General features: G+C 46.5%; 1 protein-coding gene across 5 annotated transcripts in view; it reads left to right on the forward strand.

Annotated features, from left to right (window-relative positions):
• CD99L2 (CD99 molecule like 2) overlaps window positions 1–22,628 on the forward strand; it is an 87,349-nt gene that overhangs the window by 18,729 nt on the left and 45,992 nt on the right. Inside the window, exon 1 of one of the 5 annotated variants that reach the window (XM_043492924.1) lies at window positions 18,422–18,652. The exons of the other annotated variants lie outside the window; for them this stretch is intronic. Coding sequence (XP_043348859.1) covers window positions 18,622–18,652 — 31 coding nt within the window. The 5' untranslated portion in view covers window positions 18,422–18,621. Of the gene's footprint in view, window positions 1–18,421; window positions 18,653–22,628 lie in introns of those variants that run through there. 5 annotated transcript variants of the gene reach the window in all.

Below are 22,628 nucleotides of genomic sequence, written 5' to 3' on the forward strand. Positions count from 1 at the left end.
TGCCTCCTTAAATTTCCCAGTTACAGTTCTTTGCTTTCTGTCCTGAACTATTTGTGCAGCATTGTTACGCACCATGTACAATGGTTGAACTTCCACACCCCAGAGATGGCTGCCTTTCAGTGATGGGCAAAGCAAGTGTAACAGTTCGTAACATTTGTCTAGAGTTTAAGATTATCACATGAAAGGTGCTCTGCTAGCAGTTGCAATTTGTTATAGATTCATAGATTTTTTTTTTTTAAAGCCATACAGGACAAATATGGTTCTCCAGTCTGATCTCCTGCATAACACAGGCCATAGAATTTCACGCAGTAATTCCTGTATCAAATTTGTACCTTCTAGTTAAGGTAGATCCTATCCTTGTGATTAGCATTCAGTGTCAGTGCATCCATATTCATCCCTTGGTCCTCCCGCATACTCCAGGCTAGTATTTGCGTAGGTGGCGATCAACAGATATTCTTGCAAGTTCCTAAGTACCAGGGCTATTGTACAACTTTCTGCCTGCCTTCAGGGGGAATACTGTCTTTCTCAGTCTCTGATACATTAAGGTGCTTCCATTGCATCACAGCTGTTTACACAGAGTTCTGTCACATCAAGTGACCTAAGCCAATGTGAAGTGACATATAAAGCTGGCTTCTCTCTTTCTTCTACCTTGTGAGTGGCACTGGGTTGGGTTGGGTACTCACAAGAAACAACATGTTCTGTGCCTGCCCAAGAGCACTGAGGATGTCATCACTTGCATTAGACCATATTTATTAGAAGAGCATGTCACTGTTTTTAGGGCCACGTGACATTTTCATTCTAAACCCTCCACTTCTGAGGTTTAATATACTGACATGCTGAAATTGACACAGTGAGGGATACAAACTCTGTCTAAATGCATCATCTCTTTGAAACAGAAAATATGGTTCACAGCATGTAAGTCCTGAAGCTTACACAAAAAATTGTTCACTAAGATTGGAAATGGTTTTAGTTAAGCTCTGGGTGGGAAACAAGCACATTAGCTTAAAAAAAAAAAAGAATTTGGCATGGAGTTAATCGCTAGAGTTATTCCCTGGAGCAAACAAGCCATTCACTTAACTCCCTCATTGTTCTAGTTGTTTTTAAACATAAAAATATAGTAAACTGAATATGGGTTGTTTCCAAGCAGCAAATATTTCACATTTTTCATGTCTTAAAGCAGAAAGAACAGAGACACAGGAGAGAGGTGGTAGAGAAAAGAGTGTGTATGCTGAACGAACTGCCTCTGTTGGTTTCTAGGTAGACTTTTTTCTTCAGCCGTGTCTAACTAGGAGTCCTTTACCTGTATAGAAATACTGGAATCCTATACTGGCAAAGTGCTCCTAATATGGATGCAGCTATATTGGCAAAGCTATGCTTTTATTAGTATAGTTTATTCCACCACCTGTGAGCGAAACAAACTATACTGATAAAAACCCAGTTTTGCTGGTTTGGCTGAGTGAGTATGCACTAGAAGCTTTTATCGGCACAGCTGTGTCAGGCAGGGATCATACCTCTTCACGCCCCTGACTGGCAGAAGTCTGCAGTGTAGATGTAGCTCTAAGGTGTTCATTAGCAGTAGGTTGGCTTCTTCGTTTTCCTGGTGGGTGGTAGATTCTGGGTTTTCCTTTTCCCACTGTCTGGCCAGGATTTCTTTTACTTTTGTGAGGGCAGAAAGGGAACTGTAATTGTTTTTAATTGGTCCTTTCAAGGCAGAGTTTAGGGGAAGGACAGAGCAGTAAAATTGACCTTAGTACAGACCGTGGTTTTGAACAGGAGATCTTTTTGCGGGCCCATGTTACAAGGCAAAGTTCAGGAGGAGAGTGCTGGCATCTCCACCATTCACCTGAGTCTGTACATTTTGCCTTGTGAAGTCTGTGCGAACTCCAGTAAAAACCTGTGGGTTGCACTGCAGACTATTTGTTGGATACAAATGATGTGCTCAGTGCAGTACACAGAAAGAGATGGAGCTTAGCACTTCTGTGAACAAAGCACAGCGCGAGAGAGATAGATGGCGGGACAGTGAGTAGTGTATGAAACTCCCTGCACTGTTTTTGTCTGGACTTTGGGGAGGTTTATAGAGGAGCCTGATTAACCATTGACCTGCAGACAGCACCTATCCTCTATATGTGACTTTTGTATGTGAGGAGGAAGAGGCACTTGGGTCTGGATGTAAACCAAGGCTTGGAAATTAGGTAAGTAGATTTTGGCTTTTTAGCTGTTAACACCCATGATATTATTGGGTACATCACACCACATTATTGTGGAATGCCTTGGGTGCCAGAGGATGAGCCGTCTGAATATTCCCATTTCGAAGGGTGGGCTCATTCCGCTGATGGATGGTTGATGTAGTGAAGGAATCTGAGAGGGACAGTATCTGTTCCAGATTGCCTGGAAGGAACTGGAGATTTTTCAGGAGGGTGGAGGAGTGACTTTGCTGGGAAACAGAGGACCATCTGCTGATGTCTCACAAAATTTAAGGCAGATATAATACAGGTTGGTGTCTGGAAGGCTTCATCTGCCAATTTACCTGGAGTATTTTAACACTTTCTGGGAAAATTCCGAGGGATGATTTTCCTCCATCTGTTCTCTCATTGGATGATGGTTTATGTGGATAGTTTCCTATTAATGCTCCTGGGCTCCGCTGGGAGAGCAACTCAGTTAAACTTACTGACAAGCAGGTTCATGTACAGTATTGCCCGTTGACATATAGCCTTGCTGTTCTGGTTTTCCTCTTCAGTGTGCCATCAGCCACCTTCTGAAATCATACATCAGCCAGTCGTTCAGTCCATCAGACTATGCCAAGTGCTGCCTTAGCCTAGCCCTTATGTGAATGGCAACTTGGGTTACTTGATCAGACACTCAGTTGCAAAGAAAGTCCCACACAACGGCCTCCAGCTATGATAATGGCAGTTGTATTTCTGAATCATGGCTAGGGCTGAGCCAGCCTGGCAAGGCAAAGTTCTGTCACAGGGCCAGCCCCTGAGACTCATTGGAGATTTGAATAAAACCCAAACACTCTATTACTGGCTCTCCCCACAGCTTTACCTATGTTGCCTTTGCTGTCCTGTGAGGGAGACAGACAGTGGTCTGACTCCCCGCATCCTGTTCCTGGCCAGAGTCCAGCACCTTCTTCCTGAGGTGGTCTCAAGGATCAAACAGTCACTGCCACTGCTTCTTCACAGGCCGCTGGGGGTGTGTGTGTGTGTGTCCTCTGCTCTTCCCAAATCCACAGGGGTTAGAAAGCAGCTTGTTGTCCTTTGCAGATAGGCAGCAGGGAGAGGAGGAGACAGTCCAGTACCAGCCACTACCAGATAGAGAGGCTAGGGCAAACAGGGCCCATGCCTATTGGTACCCTATGGGCTCTGCCTGTCGCACTAGCTGTGGCTAGCAACAGGGAGGAAAGGCCCCATTCTCAATATCTAATGGCTCCTTTAGGGTGCTTTGGTAGCACAAAGAGACCATAAAGGAAGTGGATCTGCCCTCATGGCAATATCACTAGCACAGAGGCTTCACTGGGAATACAGCTACACTATGAGCTAGGGGGATGAGTCCCCTCCTCAGACCCAGCATGTTTCCCCTCTCTTGCTGCCTACAGAACAGGTGAGTTTGGCAGGAGGCAATTGGACTCTCCAGTTCCCTCTTCTCCCCCCAGGTAGGAAGATGGGGGAACAGCCACCTACCTCCTCTGAAAATCCCTGACGGGGAGTCCCAGCAATAAATAAGCATGATGGGATCAGATCACCAGCTACCTTTGTCCAGGAGGCAGGAAAGGTAAAAGTGTGTTGTGGTCCTTGTCCTTCAGGGGAAGTGAATGGAGCCAAACCTTAGTGTGCCAGGGTTCACATGCTTGGCTAGAACCTACCTTGCCCCAGTTGGGTTCCAGCCAGATATTTTGCAGCAGCCTAACTATGGCTTTCAATGCACAAAGCATTATGTGGTTGCTGGGTCTACAAGTGAAGGCCCTTAATGTAAATAATCTGCAACAAATGTTGTAACTACACAAAGATCCATCATGTTTATTAGGGATAGGGATGAAGCCCTGTTTAAAAATTTACTGATGGCAAGCATTGAATGAATTATAGCAGAGAACTGCATTCAGTCCAGTTACCCACATTTACAAAATCTACAAGGGCCCTGTGAATTAAATGCAAAGGACATGGGTGCATGGTTATAAAATAACACAGAAAAGGTCACTTGCATGTGGGGGCTTTGCGGTTTGCACTGTTGTTGCCAGAGATTTTCAGTAGATGTGTGCAATAATTTGGGTTAGTTTATGTAATCATGTCTCCCTCTAGTGGCTAGTCCCAGCGAATGTAATAGCCTGCCAGCTGAAGGAAGTTTTCGTTATCTCAGACAGGTGAGATTTTTGATGCTGAAAATCCTATAGTTCAGTCGCTGCTGCTGACTGCCGTGTGTGTATTTTCACAGCCACGATTCATTAAACATGGCTCAGCAATTCAAACCCAGGTTGTGCTCTTTTGCTGGTAGACTGGAGGAGAATCCAAAGGTCATGGAGACTGTCTAGGTCGCAGCTTCCCGTTGTCAGTTTGCTGACTTTAGCACAGGCTTTTAAGCATTGCTGTTAATAGGCTTGAAACAGAACCACCATTATCCTATCCACGAGGAAAAAGTCTTCATTATGCAAATTTTGATCTTAAAGCTTTATTCATGTGTTTCCTGGCAGGCTTTTCCGTTAATCTCAAGAGCAAGATTGCTTGGAATTACCATACACCCTTGTTAATTGCATAAAAAAATTATAGCAAAGGTTGTTTTTGCCATAATCAAGAATAATTTTGATTAATACTTCTGAAGTCAAATGTTCCCGTGGCAATGGGAAGGAGTACAGCCCCCGCCCCCCCCCCCCCCCAAGGCAAGGAGTTGGCTTAGCCTCCCTGATGAGGTGGAGGGAGCTGTCCAGGAGCCAACAGTGATGCACTGACCACACACCTCCCAGCCTCACTGCAGATCTGAGCTGCTGCTGGTGTCTGATCCTTCTGTAACCTTATGCCAGTGGCAAATTGGATGTAGAGGAGCTCGGCTGCATCATGTTTTCTCTCCAGCACGCCCCTTTCCCCTGCAAGAAACAAGAGGCGGGAAGCTTCTCTAGCTTTCCACCAACAGATCTCCCCCACATGGGGAATTTTCTGCTGTCCCTTTCTGGCCAGTCTAAATCTGCTTTGCTTCACTTGAGCAGCACAGAGTAAGTTTAGTGGATTGGAATATTTGGCCCTAAATAGTCAGAGGCTCTTAAACCACATTAATCTGGTGCTAAAGTTTTTAAAATTAATCTCTTTCTGGAGAAGAAGCAGATTCCTCTGGAAACGGTCTCCTTTCTCTTACGTGGATGTAAATCTGGAGTAACTGCCTTGATTAGTTTGGATTTACACCAGTGTAGGTAAGAAACATATTTGGCCCTGGTCTTCTCCAGGGTCCTAAGAGTTCTACCCCAAATAGTTTGAAGACGAAGGTGCAAAGAGGGGTGTGTCTGGGGGCCTTCTGGGGATAACTTCTTATAGTAGTATCCTCACAATATGGCAGATGATTTGGGGATTGGGGGGAAATGTTGGTTCTCACTGACGCCTTTAGGACACATCTAGCAGGCATCACCTCCTCACCACCTCCTTCTTAAGTGACTACCTCAAAATCACCCCAAGGTTTCCAGTACAATTGTGCTATTCCTCCAGTTAAAGACTCAGCTACACTAGACAACCAGTTGTTTCCGGTTCCCTGGATACAGTGAAACCTGCCTTAAAGCGACTACTCAGTTCCATTTTGTTGCGGTTCTACTCATCCCAGTTTGCCACGTGAATCTGAGATAATTTAGCTCACATTCTACCCAGCACGTACCATTCCATAGACTATGGGCCCCTCCTGTTCCTTATTTACATCAATGGTTAAAACCTGCAGTGATTTTATTGGGAGCAGAATCAGGCCTATATCTAACTCATTGGATACATCCTTCTCCACCAGGTCAATATATTCATAAGGGGCTGAGGGCAAAAATTAATTCCTCCGCCAGCTATTGATTTATATTTGAATGGAAAATGCTGCGGACTCTAAGATTGCAATGCTAGAAAAGGTTACAAGAGCTCGTAGTTTATATTTAAGGGACTGCATTTCCTTGGCAGCTCTTTGAGATTAGGCCGATCCACCAGAATTTAAAAGGAAAAGCAAACCACGTTTATTTCTGGCTTTTAAAGCGGAGACACATTTCAGATCTCCATTTGGAAAACTTCAGATGAAGTGAAGACCATAAAAATGTTTTGAAAAGTTTGATTCCTTCAATGCGGACACCTTCAGGTGTCTCCTGTGCACATTTCCCATGTTACTGTGTTGAAAGATCATCCCTAAATACAATAGCTATATTATTATAGGAGTGCGCTCACCTGTGTGTATATGACTGTCATCAAGCTCTGGTATATGGGAGGAGAATCCATAGGCTAAAAGCCCAGATAGAATCTGTAAAATGTTATCAGGCTCGGAGAAGCTGGCTGGGAAACTATTTGGAATAAGGTTTTCCGAAATAATTATTCTGCTTTATAGCACACTAATCATTGCAGAACAAAGTGATTTTTACTCTAGAATAGAGTTTCCCAGCATAGACGAGCCCTTAGCTTCGCTACACCTCTGCACTGCAAGCTGTGGTCTGGCCTACGTCCGGAAATGTTTGGGCAGCATGATGAGGTAACCCCCCCCCCCCCGGGGGAGGAGCCCAGGAGTGAGTTAACAAGCTGCAGTGCCCCCCCCCACCCAGTCCCCTTGCAGTAGGTGTCAGGCTTGGAGTGAGAGGTTAAAGAGGAGAGCACAGCTCAGGTTAAGGGTTGACCGGGAAGGAGAACAAACCACCAGCTCTCTGCGAGAGGTCTGGCTGAGGCCAGGAACTGCTTGAGAGACTGCTGCTGGTTAGCACCTCCCTGAGGCAGGAGTGAAGTCTACATCCTTGAGAGCCTGCTGTCTGCCAGACCCTCCCTGAAGGAGGGTAGGCCTGACATGAGACAGTTGTTTGCTACCAGTGCCTTGCTTACTGCTGTGGGGTAGGAATGGGGCGGGGGTATCTCCACCGCAAAAGGGAAATAGCCAAATAAACCTTCTCTTGATTGGGTCTGACAAAACCAAAGTTTGTCTCAAGCCCAGGGTTACCACTGGCAGCCACTGTACCACGGCTGGTAGTGCCTAGGGAAGTGGCCAGTTAGGGTTGGTGTCAGGCACAAAGATGTCCTGCAAGGCATGACACTAGCTATCTCACCAGTAGTTTCTTAGACAGGTAAGCGTTACCTTCTGTACAGCAGAGCCAGCTATAGCCTGTCACGTTACAGCCTTGTTCATGATCAGAGTTCAAACACAGTGCAGGCGCGCAGGTAGAAACTGTGTTAGGTGTTACTCCATATGCAACGTGGCTGTGTCAGCAGCCCTGCAATCAGATCTGCATGGGCTGTCCTGTGTGTGCATGTAGAGTCCCATTGAAGTCAAAGGGGCTCTATGCTGGTGAAGGGATTAATCTACACATATCAGATTACAGGACTGAGACCCATGTGGGAACTCAGCCATGTTACAGATTCTATAAAACTAGGTTGGCCTAGGAATGTAAAACATGGTCTTAGGCTAAACATATTTCTTAGACGTGGTAGAACAAAGAGCGGAGATCCCATCGAAGGAACATCCCCACAAGTTAGAGGCCAAATAAAGAGATCCTCACTAAGTCAGGAAGTACTGAACACATGATTCTGAAAATTTGCAAATGAGTAAGCAAACTCCAAATACAAGTAAAAGTAAGTGGAATGTCACAAAATTACATGTATTTGACAGTTGTAGTCCAGGGTTTTTTTATTAATTATAACTCATATTACGACAGCACATAGAGGTCCATGGATCAGGGCTCCATTGTGCTAGGCCCTGTACACTTTTATCCCAAAAGGATGTCCCCTGCCTCCAAAAGCTTACAATCTACTTCATAACTGTCACGCTGTCTGGAATTCACAATATGCGTGCCTCCCTCAGGACAGACTGTCAAAAGCAGGACAGACATCTCGAACTATTCTATAATTAGATTTCACCAACCCAGTAACAAAATATGAACTCCTGGGTCACAGTCTTATCACAGAGTCACAGAGAGTCCCTTTAGACTCTCCAGGCTGTCATGCCACCCATACGAATGTGACAATAAGTGGTCACTTACACCAAAAAAAATCACAAAATATTGAGCTTGCTTCCAGTAACAAGAGATCACTCACTCACCCCAGATCAGTTGGTACCGTCGATCTTATACCAAAGACAATACCCATAGCCAGTCCTGTAATAAACTATCTAAAGTTTATTAACTAGCAAAAAGAAAAAAAAGTTATTTACAGGTAAAAGAAAGCACACATATACACACAAAAAAGTTAACATCCACGGTTTCTAAAGGTGACAGAGATGGAGTAATTTGTCAATTCAAATTGTCTTTCAGGGTAGACCCAGGTTGACCATGTGGATTTCTGTGTTAGTTTAGTGTCTCTGGTCCTGTGAGAGCTCCAACAGCAAAGAGATGAAAAAAACTTCTTGTGACCCCGTTTTATCTTTTACATTTGGCCTTCCAGTCCATGAGAGGAGCTCCCTTGCCAGTAGCATTTCCAAGGTGTGATTCGTGACTGGCCCTATCCTTTGTATTGTGACGGTCTTTAATGGCCTGTTTGAGCTTGATAGGCCTTCTTAATGGGGCGAGGGGACAATTCCTGTGCCTGGTTCACAAGTTCAGAGCAAACATTTTCAAAGTTTTAAAGGAAAACTTACATATTTCCTTATAGCACTGAGTACAAGGTAGATTAATGCAAGCAGCAACTTAAAAGCATTTCATAGAGTCTAAACGAGGGGTGGGCCCGCCAGAGGCTTTAATCCATCCCGCCGCATGGCTCCCAGAAGCAGCAGCATGTCTCCCCTCTGGCTTCTACATTTAGGGGCAGCTAGGGGGCTCTGCACACTGCCCCCACCCCAAGCGCTGCCCCCGCAGCTTCCATTGACTGGGAGCCCTCACCCAACCCCCTGCCCCAGCCCAGAGCCCCCTCCCTCACCCCGAACTCATCATTTCTGGTACCACTCCAGAGCCCACACCCCCAACCAGAGCCCTCATGCCCTTCTACACCCCAACCCCAATTTTGTGAGCATTCATGGCCCCCCCATACAATTTCCATATCCAGATGTGGCCCTTGGACCAAAAAGTTTGCCTACCCTTGGTCTAAACACTGAATATATTCTTATAAGACTAACACCTATTTTGAACAAAAATAACATACAGGTGAGCTGGTTTGGTTTCCAGCTATGAGTTTGTCAATTCTTAGCTAATGCCTATGGCCTTGGCCAGAGCTGGTACTTGTTTACCAGTGTCACAATAATATCTTAGTAAATGTTTTGAACCCCACTCTGTGAAAAGAGTGATGTTTTGGTAATGAGTGGTCCTTGCAGAATGCTGCAGTTTTACCTCTGTTGAGAAAGTGGGAGAACCTAGGGTGTGTCAGAGAGATACAGGTGGAGTTTAGTACAGTTCTGCTATAAACAGTGGCTTGGCAGTTTCCCAATACAGAGTCTTTCATGTTAAGATCACCCGTTCAGTTCTGTGCCAGTCTGGAAGTTATCTTCTCGGATGACTGTTGTATCGCCAGGTCTTTTCGCCTTGGTCTTCCGAGTTCAGTCTCTACTGGACAAGGGACCAAATTGTGTAAGTCCCCATTGCCCGTTTGCTCCCTGGTGTGCAGCGTCTGCAGAGAAGCTAACAGTGCAGAAAGATGTAGGCCATCCTGGAAACAGATAGGGGTAGCTGGACCTCTATAGCTGTGCCTACACATAGCACAGACGTCTGCACTAATGCATTTATTCACAGGAGCAGCACCATATAGAGAACACTGAACAACTTTCATCCCATCCCTGAGAGGGCTGACCTGAGGGCAAGGCGAGGAAGCTTGCACTTTTTCTGCATTTTCTGTAACTGTTCTGCAGACACCTCAGTCTCTGGGGCCATCATTTTAGTACCTTCATAAGCACTAAATTCCAAAGTCCTTGAAAAGAAGCTGAACTTGTTATATATCTATATCTATATCTATATATATTGTGACAGACCCAGACCAGTGGGGTACAGGAGTCTGGTAGAAGGCAAATATACTGGTCACTGGATGAATAGTTTTCTGTTCCCTGAGTGACCAGAGCAGGGGCTGCAGGAGAGCAGTCAGGAACCTGCTAGAACCAATTAAGACGGGCAATCTAATTAAGACACCTGGTGCCAATTAAGAACATACTAGAATCAATTATGGCAGGCAGGCTAATCAGGACACCTGGTTTAAAAAGGACCTCCCATCAGTTAGTGGAGTGTGTGCAAGGAGTAGGGAGTGAGAAGGTGTGCTGCTGGAGGACTGAGGAGTACAAGTGTGATCAGGAGGAAGATCCTGTGGTGAGGATAAAGAAGGTGCTGGGGGGAGGCCATGGGGAAGTAGCCCAGGGAGCCGGAGCCGGAGCCGGAGCCGGAGCCGGAGCCGTCATGCAGCTGATACAGGAGATGTAGACAGCTACTATCCACATGACCCTAGACTGGAACCTGGTGTAGAGGGTGGGCCCAGGTTCCCCCCAACTCCTGATTGGACATAGGAGGAGTTGACCTGGTCTGTGAGCAACACCAGAAGGGAAGGCCTAATTTGGAAAGGGATCTGGCCTGTCCCTGACCCACTAGGTGGGACAACAGAGACTGTGGAGATTGTTCTCCATTTACCCCATGCTGGCCAGCGAGGGTAAGTGAGGTTAGCTGAGCGAACGGCAGGTTTGAATCTGTAGCAGAAGCGGTCAGACTGAGGGCTGCCATGAACCTCTGAGGTGAGCAAATCTGCCAAAAAGTGCAGGACCCCCCAAGGCAGAGGAGGAACTTTGTCACTGAGGAGGGCCTGGGCTATAGCAGAATACGGTTCATGCCTAGTAGCATAGGTCTCATAACAATAAGCTAGGTGGGAATTACAATGCTATAATTCAACCCTTGTCAAATAGTAGTGCTTAATTAGAATATATATAATTGTGGGGGGAAAAAAGCTGACTAGAACAATTGATTGTTTGAGGCCTCCTGCTACTGAAAATAATGAGAACAGAATGCATTAGTTACAAAATAGCTTCCACCTTTAAAGAGCATTGAGGTCTGATTAAAAATATTGTAGAAAAGCAAGGGAGATCAGAGACCACACTGAAAGCCAAAAGCAGTTCTCAACCTTTCCAGACTACTGTACCCCTTTCAGGAGCCTGATTTGTCTTGCATACCCCAAGTTTCACCTCACTTAAAAATACTTGCTTACAAAATCAGACATAAAAATACCAGTGTCACAGCACACTATTACTGAAAAATTGCTGACTGTCTCATTTTTACCATATAATTATTTAAAAAATTGATTACAATATAAATACTGTACTTACATTTCAGTGTATAGCATAAAAGCAGTATAAACAAGGCATTGTCTGTATGAAATTTTAGTTTGTACTGACTTTGCAAGTTCTTTTCATATAGCCTGTTGTAAAACTAGACAAATGTCTAGATGAGTTGGTGTACCCTCTGGAAGACCTCTGCGTACCTCAACCCCGGTAGAGAAACACTGTGAAAAATCAGCCTTAACTCATGTCTTTTGGTTGTATTTTTTAAAACTAAGTAAGTTGTAACAGCAGTGTTGGCTTCGATTTGCTACCTTAACTCTAAATGTCCTTTACAGTGTTATGGTAGTTGTGTTGGTCCCAGGTCTTTTGCTGGACCAACTTCTGTTGGTGAAAGAGACAACCTTTCGAGCTACACAGTGCTCTGTCGTTCAAAAGCGTGTCTCTTTCAGCAACAGAAGTTGGTCTAGTAAAAGATACTACCTCACCCACTTACTCTCTCTAACTGTCCTGGAATTTTTAGAGTTAATACTGCGGTTCAGCATCCTTTGATTTTGTAATTGTTATAGCAGTGTAGAAAATGTCTTTCATTTTGCCTATTTGTCGGAGTGGAAGAAGTCATTGCAAACTACTGGAGAAATGCCTGGTCTGGCTCTTCTTAAAATGCTTTTTATTCAGCTGATCGGGTCACTTTGGAACAAGGGAGTGACTAAAATGCAGACTCTCCAGGCCAGGCAGACTCAATGGTTCATTCCTGCGGGGGAGAATTTTTTGATCCAGAATAGAATTTTCATTTAAAGACTGACCACAACGGCTTTAAAGCAGCTGTTTTGGTCTGTTGTGTTACTGCATACATGCGGGTGAAAGGGTAGATAATAGCCTCTGTGGTCTGGTAGTCAGCCTGCCTAGAGAGCACTGAGGTTATGGGTTGTTGGGTAGGCAAACGGGAGGTGCTGAGTCACTGCTGGTGTATAAATCCAACTCTGAGTGCTAAGTAGTTTATTATTAGTAGTAGTAGTATTATGGTAGTGCCTAGGAGACCCAGTCATGGACCTCATTGTACTAAATGCTGTACATTTATTAGGTATATTACAGTACTGCCCCAGCACCCTAGTCATGACTCAGGAGTCCATTGTGCTAGGTGTTGTACAAACAGTGGGCAGAAAGATGGTCCCTGTCCCACGGTGCTTGCAATCTAAGGCTTTGCTTTTTAAATTTCACTGCAATTGAAAAGGCTGGTGCCCATTTATGGTAAAACCTTGATATGGCATAAGAAATATATCACGGTTGGACCTACCCAACGTTGGTGTTGGAAAAAGGGGATGATGATGAAAGGACATGGCTCAAACGGCTTCCGAATAGCAGAATAAACTGTTCCATACAATGGACACCAACACTTTCGGGGTTCTGTTTGAAGGATCTCCTTGATGGAATTAATTAGTAACCAAACCACACTCCAGAACAGGGATGGTATGGGAAGGGAAGGAGGACAAAAATCAGTGGAGACCAGGTTGTGTAAAATTTATAAAAATTATCCCCAAATCCTAATGGACTGTACCCCTTTCAACCAGCCTTTGAACATCAATAGAGGATATAGAATCATAGAATATCAGGGTTGGAAGGGACCTCAGGAGGTCATCTAGTCCAACCCCCTGCTCAAAGCAGGACCAATCCCCAACTAAATCATCCCAGCCAGGGCTTTGTCAAGCCTGACCTTAAAAACTTCTAAGGAAGGAGATTCCACCACCTCCCTAGGTTATGCATTTCAGTGTTTCACCACACTCCTAGAGAAAGTTTTTCCTAATATCTAACCTAAACCTCCCCCACTGCAACTTGACACCATTACTCCTTGTTCTGTCATCTGCTGCCAGAGAACAATCTAGATCCATCCTCTTTGGAACCCCCTTTTAGGTAGTTGAAAGCAGCTATCAAATCCCCCCTCATTCTTCTCTTCGCAGACTAAACAATCCCAGTTCCCTCAGCCTCTCCTCATAAGTCATGTATTCCAGTCCCCTAATCGTTTTTGTTGCTCTCCGCTGGACTCTTTCCAATTTTTCCACATCCTTCTTGTAGTGTGGGGCCCAAAACTGGACATAGTACTCCAGATGAGGCCTCACCAATGTTGAATAGAGGGGAATGATCACGTCCTTCGATCGGCTGGCAATGCCCCTACTTATACATCCCAAAATGCCATTGGCCTTCTTAGCAACAAGAGCACACTGTTGACTCATATCCAGCTTCTCGTCCACTATAACCCCTAGTTCCTTTTCGGCAGAACTGCTGCCGAGCCATTCGGTCCCTAGTCTGTAGCGGTGCATAGGATTCTTCCGTCCCAAGTGCAGGACTCTGCACTTGTCCTTGTTGAACCTCATCAGATTTCTTTTGGCCCGATCCTCTAATTTGTCTAGGTCCCTCTGTATCCTGTCCCTACCTTCCAGCATATCTACCTCTCCTCTCAGTTTAGTGTCATCTGCAAACTTGCTGAGCGTGCAATCCACACCATCCTCCAGATCATTTATGAAGATATTGAACAAAACTGGCCCGAGGACCGACCCTTGGGACACTCCACTTGATACCGGCTGTCAACTAGACGTGAAGCCATTGATCACTACCCGTTGAGCCCGACAATCTAGCCAACTTTCTATCCACATTATCGTCCATTCATCCAGCCCATACTACTTTAACTTGCTGGCAAGAATACTGTGGGAAACAGTGTCAAAAGCTTTGCTAAAGTCAAGGAACAGCACATCCACTCCTTTCCCCTCATCCACAAAGCCAGTTATCTCCTCATAGAAGGCAATTAGATTAGTCAGGCATGACTTGCCCTTGGTGAATCCATGCTGACTGTTCCTGATCACTTTCCTTTCCTCTAAGTGCTTCAGAATTGATTCCTTGAGAACCTGCTCCATGATTTTTCCAGGGACTGAGGTGAGGCTGACTGGCCTGTAGTTCCCAGGATCCTCCTTCTTCCCTTTTTTAAAGATGGGCACTGCATTAGCCTTTTTCCAGTCGTCCGGGACTTCCCCCAATTGCCATGAGTTTTCAAAGATAATAGCCAGTGGCTCTGCAATCACATCTGCCAACTGCTTTAGCACTCTCGGATGCAGTGCATCCGGCCCCATGGACTTGTGCTCGTCCAGCTTTTCTAAATAGTTCCGAACCACTTCTTTCTCCACAGAGGGCTGGTCGCCTCCTCCTCATGCTGTGCTGCCCAGTGCAGACGTCTGGGAGCTGACCTTGTTCATGAAGACAGAGGCAAAAAAAGCATTGAGTACATTAGCTCTTTCCACATCCTTTGTCACTATGTTGCATCCCTCATTCAGTAAGGGGCCCACACTTTCTTTGACTTTCTTCTTGTTACTAATATGCCTGAAGAAACCCTTCTTATTACTCTTATTATCTCTTGCTAGCTGCAACTCCAGGTGTGATTTGGCCTTCCTGATTTCACTCCTGCATGCCCAAGCAATATTTTTATACTTTTCCCTGGTCATTTGTCCAATCTTCCACTTCTTGTAAGCTTCTTTTTTGTGTTTAAGATCAGCAAGGATTTTACTGTTAAGTCAAGCTGGTCACCTGCCATATTTGCTATTCTTTCTACACATCGGGATGGTTTGTCCCTGTAATCTCAATAAGGATTCTTTAAAATACAGCCAACTCTCCTGGATTCCTTTCCCCCTCATGTTTTCCCAGGGGATCCTGCTCATCAGTTCCCTGAGGGAGTCAAAGTCTGCTTTTCTGAAGTCCAGGGTCCGTATTCTGCTGCTCTCTTTTTCTCCCTGTGTCAGGATCCTGAACTCGACCATCTCATGGTCACTGCCTCCCAGGTTCCCATCCACTTTTGCTTCCGCTACTAATTCTTCCCAGGTTGTGAGCAGCAGGTCAAGAAGAGCTCTGCCCCTAGTTGGTTCCTCCAGCACTTGCACCAGGAAATTGTCCCCTACACTTCCTGGATTGTCTGTGCACCGCTGTATTGCTCTCCCAGCAGGTATCAGAGTGATTGAAGTCTCTCATGAGAACCAGGGCCTGCGATGTAGTGACTTCCTTGAGTTGCCGGAAGAAAGCCTCGTCCACATCATCCCCCTGGTCCGGTGGTCTATAGCAGACTCCCACCATGACATCACCCTTGTTGCTCACGCTTCTAAACTTAATCCAGAGACTCTCAGGTTTTTCTGCAGTTTCATACTTGAGCTCTGAGCAGTCATACTGCTCCCTTACATACAATGCAACTCCCCCACCTTTTCTGCCCTGCCTGTCCTTCCTGAACAGTTTATATCCATCCATGACAGTATTCCAATCATGTGAGTTATCCCACCAAGTCTCTATCATTATTCCTTGACTGTGCCAGGACTTCCAGTTTTCCCTGCTTGTTTCCCAGGCTCCTTGCATTTGTGTATAGGCACTTGAGATAACTCGCTGATCATCCCTCTTTTTCAGTATGAGGCAGGAGCTGTGGCTATCTTCAAGCCTTGCTCTGCCACTCTGCAAAGCAGTACCTATTTGTCTTGTTCCATTTCAGAAAGACCACAAAGTGTCTGCAAAAACTAACAAGCCCACTTTTGCTTCCCTTGACTTCAGTTAGAGTATTCCCATTGACTCAGATGGGGATAGGATGAGGCACAACGGAAAACCTTCTTTTACTGGCACGCGGCAAATGATAAAACTGTGCCTGAAGGGGAAAGGCATTGGGCCTGACTTCAATCTGCTGTAAGCAGGAACAAATTGGCAGCAAACATCAATCAAACACAGCTTCTAAGGCCTGGATTTTTTTGGCAGAACAGCGTCCTAAATAACTAGCATCAGGAATCCTGCACAGAGCTCTATTAATGGCAATGAGGGAGGGAGCTGGAAGAGAAACCAGATTTTAGACCAACAATATTCGGGCAACGGGGGGTATGGTTAAAGGAAAAACAGCTTAAATATATTTAGTGTGTGCTCAAGGCCTTGTCTAGACTAAAGGGAAATGTCGATCTAAGCTACGCAATTTGAGTTACATGAATTGTATAACTCAAATCATAGCTTAGGTCTATTTACCGCGGGGTCCACACTACGCGATGACTCCCGTCGACTCCCCTTACTCTTCTTGATCAGGTGGAGTACAGGACCCGACAGGAGAGCGATAGGCGGTCAATTTAGCAGGTCTTCACTAAATTGACCACCGATGCATCGATTGCTGCAGTGTTGATCATCCGGTAAGTGCAGACAAGCCCCAACAGAAGCATTTCTAAGACTTAGGAATAACACCGCATACCATCAGCTTCCTTGAAGAGTAGAAACAAACTCTAATATAATAATACTTTGTGCTTATGTAGCACCTTTCATCTGAACTTACACTTTACAGAGTTGTGGAAGTACTACTGCAGTTGCATTATATGGATAGAGAAACTGAGGCAGCCAGCCAGCAGGGAGTCTGTTAGAGTCAGGAATAGAACAGATTCTCCTGAATACAAATTCCCTGCACTAAATACCAGGCAAAGGTAAAAAGTATGCGTGTGTGTGTGTGTGTGTGTGAGAGAGCTGGTTTTTGAGCATCTGGCTGGGAACTGCCAAGTTAATTACTGTTTAATAACAGAATAAGGAGAATAGTGTTTTTATCTATTAGGGTGTGTGTAGTGTATTGACAAGGTGCTTGCGTATTGATCCATAAGGTTGTAATATGTCTGTTGTCCTCCTTGGGTGAAACAAAGATGTTGGCTAGATTAATAATACATTGCCAGTTAATTAAAGCTGACAACACCCAGGGAATTCCTCTGCTTAAGTTGCCCTGGAAAGTGATCTTGCATTGGGTAACCACTGTGAAATAAATTGTGCCAAATACAGTAATTCAGAGGTAAGATTTCAGTGAATAAAGACATTCCATATATCTGCTCTTCCCAAATCCTCATGGAAATTTTGGGAAAAAATAGTCTGGTTTTTTTTTTTTTTTAAATCAAAAGTGTCCTGATTTCATATTTTTTATGTCACTTCAGTGTAGGGTCTGATGCAGGGTTCATGTACCACTTATACCCATAACACAGCCCTCTCCCTTGGGTGAATTTCACCCAACATGGAGATATCCTCTTTTCACTAGGCTCTGGAGCTGTGAAATTTTGACAAGGCTGCCCAGCTCCTGGTGGGGAGTGGGTGGTGAGGAGCCACTGGCAGCTTCCTCCATTTCTGGTGGGGAATGGGGAGGCGAGAGGGGGAGGAAGCAGCCTGCCAGGAGCTTGTGGGGCAGCTGGGCTCCCGTTAGGGAGCTGCCAGTAGAGCTGAGAGACTGGGCACTGCTCCACAGATTGCCCCTCCAAGGTCGTTGGAAGCGCTCCTGGTGGACGCACCACCTACCCAAGAAGGGTAGTGTAGACATCAGCCACTGCAGTAATTAATGCGGTGGCTGTAAGTAGACCTAACATAGGTCGACCTATCTTTGTAGTGTAGACATAGCTGAACACAGCCCAGTGTTACCAGGTACTACAGATCTTCCAATTAATGGGGTACTTAGCCCTCCAGACTTTGGAGATTGCAGCACTAGCTTCCAGCTCCCCTGTTTAATCCCATCAGAGATGGGAGTTTGTGTAAATGGCATGTTTAAAGTGCTGGAGCACCTTCCTGAATTGAAACCTATTTGTAATGGAGTGGTCGGGAGCATTTTTGGAAAGGCTGTTGCTTCCCTATCCTGGTCACCTTCTCTATTTGCTGTATTTTTTTGCATCTGGGTGTTCAGTGTTCGGGTTTTCTTAAGGCGGGATTGTTCATTGGCCTGTTACTACTGCATGGGACTCAGTGGTGGGTATAATACCAGGTTATGTTACTACTAGAATATTAATGCTTTAGGGCAGCAGCCAAGAAGGGTGCAGCAGCAGATCTTTAGTTAAACTTGAGTAGGTGTATGAACATTGTTCAGCTGATTCTTGCCAGTCAGAGTTTATATCCACATTCCCATCTCAAGTCAGTTATGCTCTTTTCTTTGATCTCCTGGGGAGACTGACCCCACCCTGTTGAGGCAGCATGTTAACTTTCACAGTTTAAATGCTTGCCCTGGACTTCACTGATACTCGCTCCTTTCATTCCACAGTCTGCAATGACGAATAACCTGGCTGTGGGAATGGAGTGTGGCGCATGTCCAAACAATCACAATATCCTGAACATTTGGTCACTTAACTGGAAACCCATTTTTGAGCAGTGAGGATGCTAATAAAACTCTCATGGCAAGAACACATGGAGCTGCAACAGACGCTTTAACTTCCTTAGGCCTCTTTGACAGTCCCAGCCGGAATGAACAAGATGACGAGGAAAATATATAAAGGTGGTGTTTTTAAAAAGACATTGTCTGGGTGCTTTGTGCAGGGTCAGGGGGGGCTCTTACTCAGACATAGCTTGGATTTAACTGACCATTTTCAGCTGTGGAACAGCTTCCTAAAGAAATCTCGTCTGCCCCCAACCCCCCCCCCCCACCATTTCAGAGACTGGGGCATTCTTCATAGTTATTACCAGTTAGGTGCAGTTTCCCTCTGCCCCTGCCGCTCTGAGCTTTGCAAATGGTAGGGTGGGGGAGTGCTCAGTACAGCCAGATGCTGAGGTCTTGTCTACAGTAGCAAGTTTTCTGTGTAGTAAAACAGCTTTCTGCAGTGTAACTCTTGAGGTGTACATACTACAAAGCCACTTAGTGCACAGTTGCAGCGCTGTAAATAAACCACCCCGACGAGAGGCATACAGCTTTTGCACTGGGGCTACAGTGCTGCAATGTCAGTGTAGACACCCTGGTCACAGGGCTGGTGCAACCACTAGGCAAATTAGGCGGTGGAGCGGAGGTGAGCTGAGGCGGGGAGGACTGCCTGCAGCAAGTAACGGGGGAGGGGGCAGTGCACCAGGGAACTGCTTCCCGCCCCAGCTCACCTCTACCCCACCTCCTCCCCTGAGCACCGCCCCACTCTGCTTCTCTCCCTCCCAGGCTTGTGTGCCAAACAGCTGATTGGCGCTGCAAGCCGGGGAGGTGGGAGAAGCAGTGGCGGTGTGCTCTGGGAGGAGGCGGAGCAGAGGTGAGCTGGGGTGGGGAGCTGCCATACAGCAGGGAGTTGCCACACGTGGCTCTGCAGGCCGAGGGAAGCTGCCACAGGGGGGCATAAGGTGGAAGTCTCGCCTAGAGTGCGAAACAACCTTGCACCAACCTTGCGTGGTCAATTAGAGCGCTGCAATTGGCCTCCGGGAGGTGTTCCACAATGCCTCCTCGTCTCTCTCTGGTCATCGGTTGAACTCCGTGAGCCCTTTAAATTCCTTGGAAATTTTGAAAGTCCCCTTTTCTGTTTGCTTGGTGACACGTGCAGTGGTCTCAGCGCATCTTTTCCAGGTGATGAGACCTGCTCCACGCACCAGGCGATCAATCCCCTGCTTGGAGCAATGCCAAGCTGCTGGACCTCAGCAGCAGCATTTGGGGAGAGGAGGCTGTGCAGTCCCAGCTGCGCTCCAGCCATAGGAATTATGATACCTATGGACAGATTTCACCATGCATGATAGAAAGGGGCCATGACTGGGACATGCTGTGGTGCAGGGTCAACGTGAAGGAGCTATGGAACGCCTACCACAAGGTGCAGGAGGAAAACTGCTGCTCCGGTGCTGTGCCCATGAGCTGCTGGTTCTACAAAGAGCTCGATGCGATCCTTGGTGGTGACCCCACCTCCACTGCAGTGGCCCCTGTGGATACTTCGTTGGCTTGCGTGCCCGTCAAGAGTGGACTGAGTCATGAGGAGGAAATCTTGGATGAGGATAGGTAGAGGGACCCAGAGGCAGACGACAACTTGGAGGTCAGAGATGCATGCAGCCAGAAGCTCTTCTACCCCAGAGGAGGCTAGCCAGTCATAGCTTGGCGAAGCACAAAGAGGAGAGGAGGCCCCTGGTAAGTGGATTTGATTTTGGGAATCAATGAAGCAAGTTGTTGGGGGCAGGAGGGTTGCAGAAAGCAGGCTTGTGTCTGTGTGATGCACGTAACACCACATGCCTAGTCTGAGTGGCGGAACGGGGTATTCATTGACTCCCTCACTTCAGGGGAATCTGCCTCAGATCTCCACGAAACTCTCATGGAGATACTGGGCAATGCCCCAGTAAGGGTTTCTTGCCCCATTTCCCATGCCACTCTGCTGTCACTAGGGGGGCCGGGGACCATTGCTGCACACAAGCAAGGGCCGGAGTGGAAGCCGCAGTCTTGGAGAAGACCCTCCCTTGACTACCTGCTCACCCTCAGCAGCAAGATATCTTCCATAATGAACACAGCCTGTGGAAAATGTGGGGACAGTAATGATTATAAGGCCCTGCCTACAGTGCTGGCTCTCCCGGAGAGCCACGTACCCAGTGGACAGTACAGTCCTGGAACACTGATTTCCCCTGCCCCTGGTTACTCACCATTTTGGGGGTCTTGTGGATCATGTGTGCTTGCCTGGGGTCAGCCAGTTAGTGACAGGAATAGGGCTGTGTTTTAAATCACTGATTCAGTGGTCTGTGTGTTGCAAACAATACTGCTTCTGTAAAATGTTGCATTTTGGCTTCACAGATATGACCTTCAGAGTCCAGCCTCCCTCTTCGTTATCGCCAGCGGAACAGCTGTGCGGAATTAGGAAGTGGACATGAAAAACTAAAGAGGACTTCGTGTGATGTCATGATGCACTCTGTGGCCGAAAAACAAGAATTGAAGGAGTGGCGGGACAGCGAGAAGAGGAACCGAAAGGAGAATGCCGCGCGCCAGAACGAAGCCCTGGAGCGACTCTTAAACATTATGGAGCACCAAGCCGACATGCTCCAGGCGCTACTAGCACTGCAAACCAAGTACCTCTGTGCCTGCCCTCTGCAGCCACTGTTGCAAAACTCTTTCCCATGCACCCCCCAGACACCGCCAACCCACTCTGGTCAACCTCCTGGCTCCACTCTCTACCTGCAGCACTCCACTCCTCTCCTGTCACAGTCCAGCATTGCGGACTCCCTGCACTCAACACCCCTCCCTCTGCAGTTTAGCCCTACTGAAGTACCATACCCTCTGCACTATATATTCCAAAAAAACAAGGTGGCATATGATACCTGGACATACAGAAATCTTTAACCATCCCAGGACCTTTCCATCCCCACACTTCTGATGAGTTTTTGTGTGTGCTCTCCACCGGTTGTTGGTTTTTTTTTTTTTAATGAAAGAATTGTTTTGGTTTGAAAGCAATCTTATTCCATTAACTGAAAGCCAACAGAGCCCTGCAAAGCAACAGGCAATTTTCTTAAACCTTTACAGTGCATAGTCTGCACCCAATCACAATCATCTCCTAGCATTACAAGCACTGCACTCCCAAGAATAGCAACAAATATTAGTGGCTTTCAGCTTCAACTTGCTGCCTCAAGACATCCCTGATCCTTATAGCCCCCACACTGCGCCCCTCTAATAGCCCTGGTTTCTGGCTGTTCAAATTCAGCCTTCAGGTACTGAGCCTCAGCGGTCCAGCCTTCAGTGAAGCTTTCACCCTTCCCTTCACAAATATGGAGCACACAGCACGCTGCTATAAGCATAGGAATATTGTCATTGGCCAGGTTCAGCCTCCCATATAGGCAGTGGGCCTTTAAAACGTCAAAAGCACACTCATACAGTTATTCTGCACTTGCTCAGCCTGTTGTTGAACTGCTCCTTGCTGCTGTCAAGGCTCCCCATGTATGGCTTCATAAGCCAAGGCATTAAGGGGTAGGCAGGGTCTCCAAGGATCAAAATGGGCATTTCGGTGTCCCCTAGGGTGATCTTCTGGTCCGGGAAGAAAGTCCCTGCTTTCAGCTTCCTGAACAGGCCAGTGTTCCGAAAGATGCATGTGTCATGCACCTTTCCGGAGCAGCCTGCATTAATGTCCGTGAAACGCCCACAAGTGCCTGGAGAACTGTAGAGAAATATCCCATCCGATTAATATATGTGGTGGCTAGGTTGTCTGGTGCCAGAATTGGAATATGCGTGCCATCTATTGCCTCTCCGCAATTAGGGAAACAATGCCATGCAGGTTGCCCAGAGTCTCTGTCTTTCAGAGCAGGATGCAATTAATGGCTCTGCACGCTTCTGTCAACACAAGTCCAATGGTAGACATTCCCACGCCCAACTGGTTAGTGACTGAGCGGTAGCAGTCTGGAGTAGCCAGCTTCCGCAGTGCAATCACCACGTGCTTCTCCAGTGACAGGGCTGCTCTCATTCTCGTGTCCTTGTGCCGCAGGGCTGGGGGGAAACTCATCACACAGTTCCATGAATGTGGCTTTCCTCATCTGAAAGTTCTGCA

The sequence above is a fragment of the Dermochelys coriacea genome, chromosome 9, assembly GCF_009764565.3.
Source record: "Dermochelys coriacea isolate rDerCor1 chromosome 9, rDerCor1.pri.v4, whole genome shotgun sequence".
NCBI lineage: Eukaryota > Metazoa > Chordata > Testudines > Dermochelyidae > Dermochelys > Dermochelys coriacea.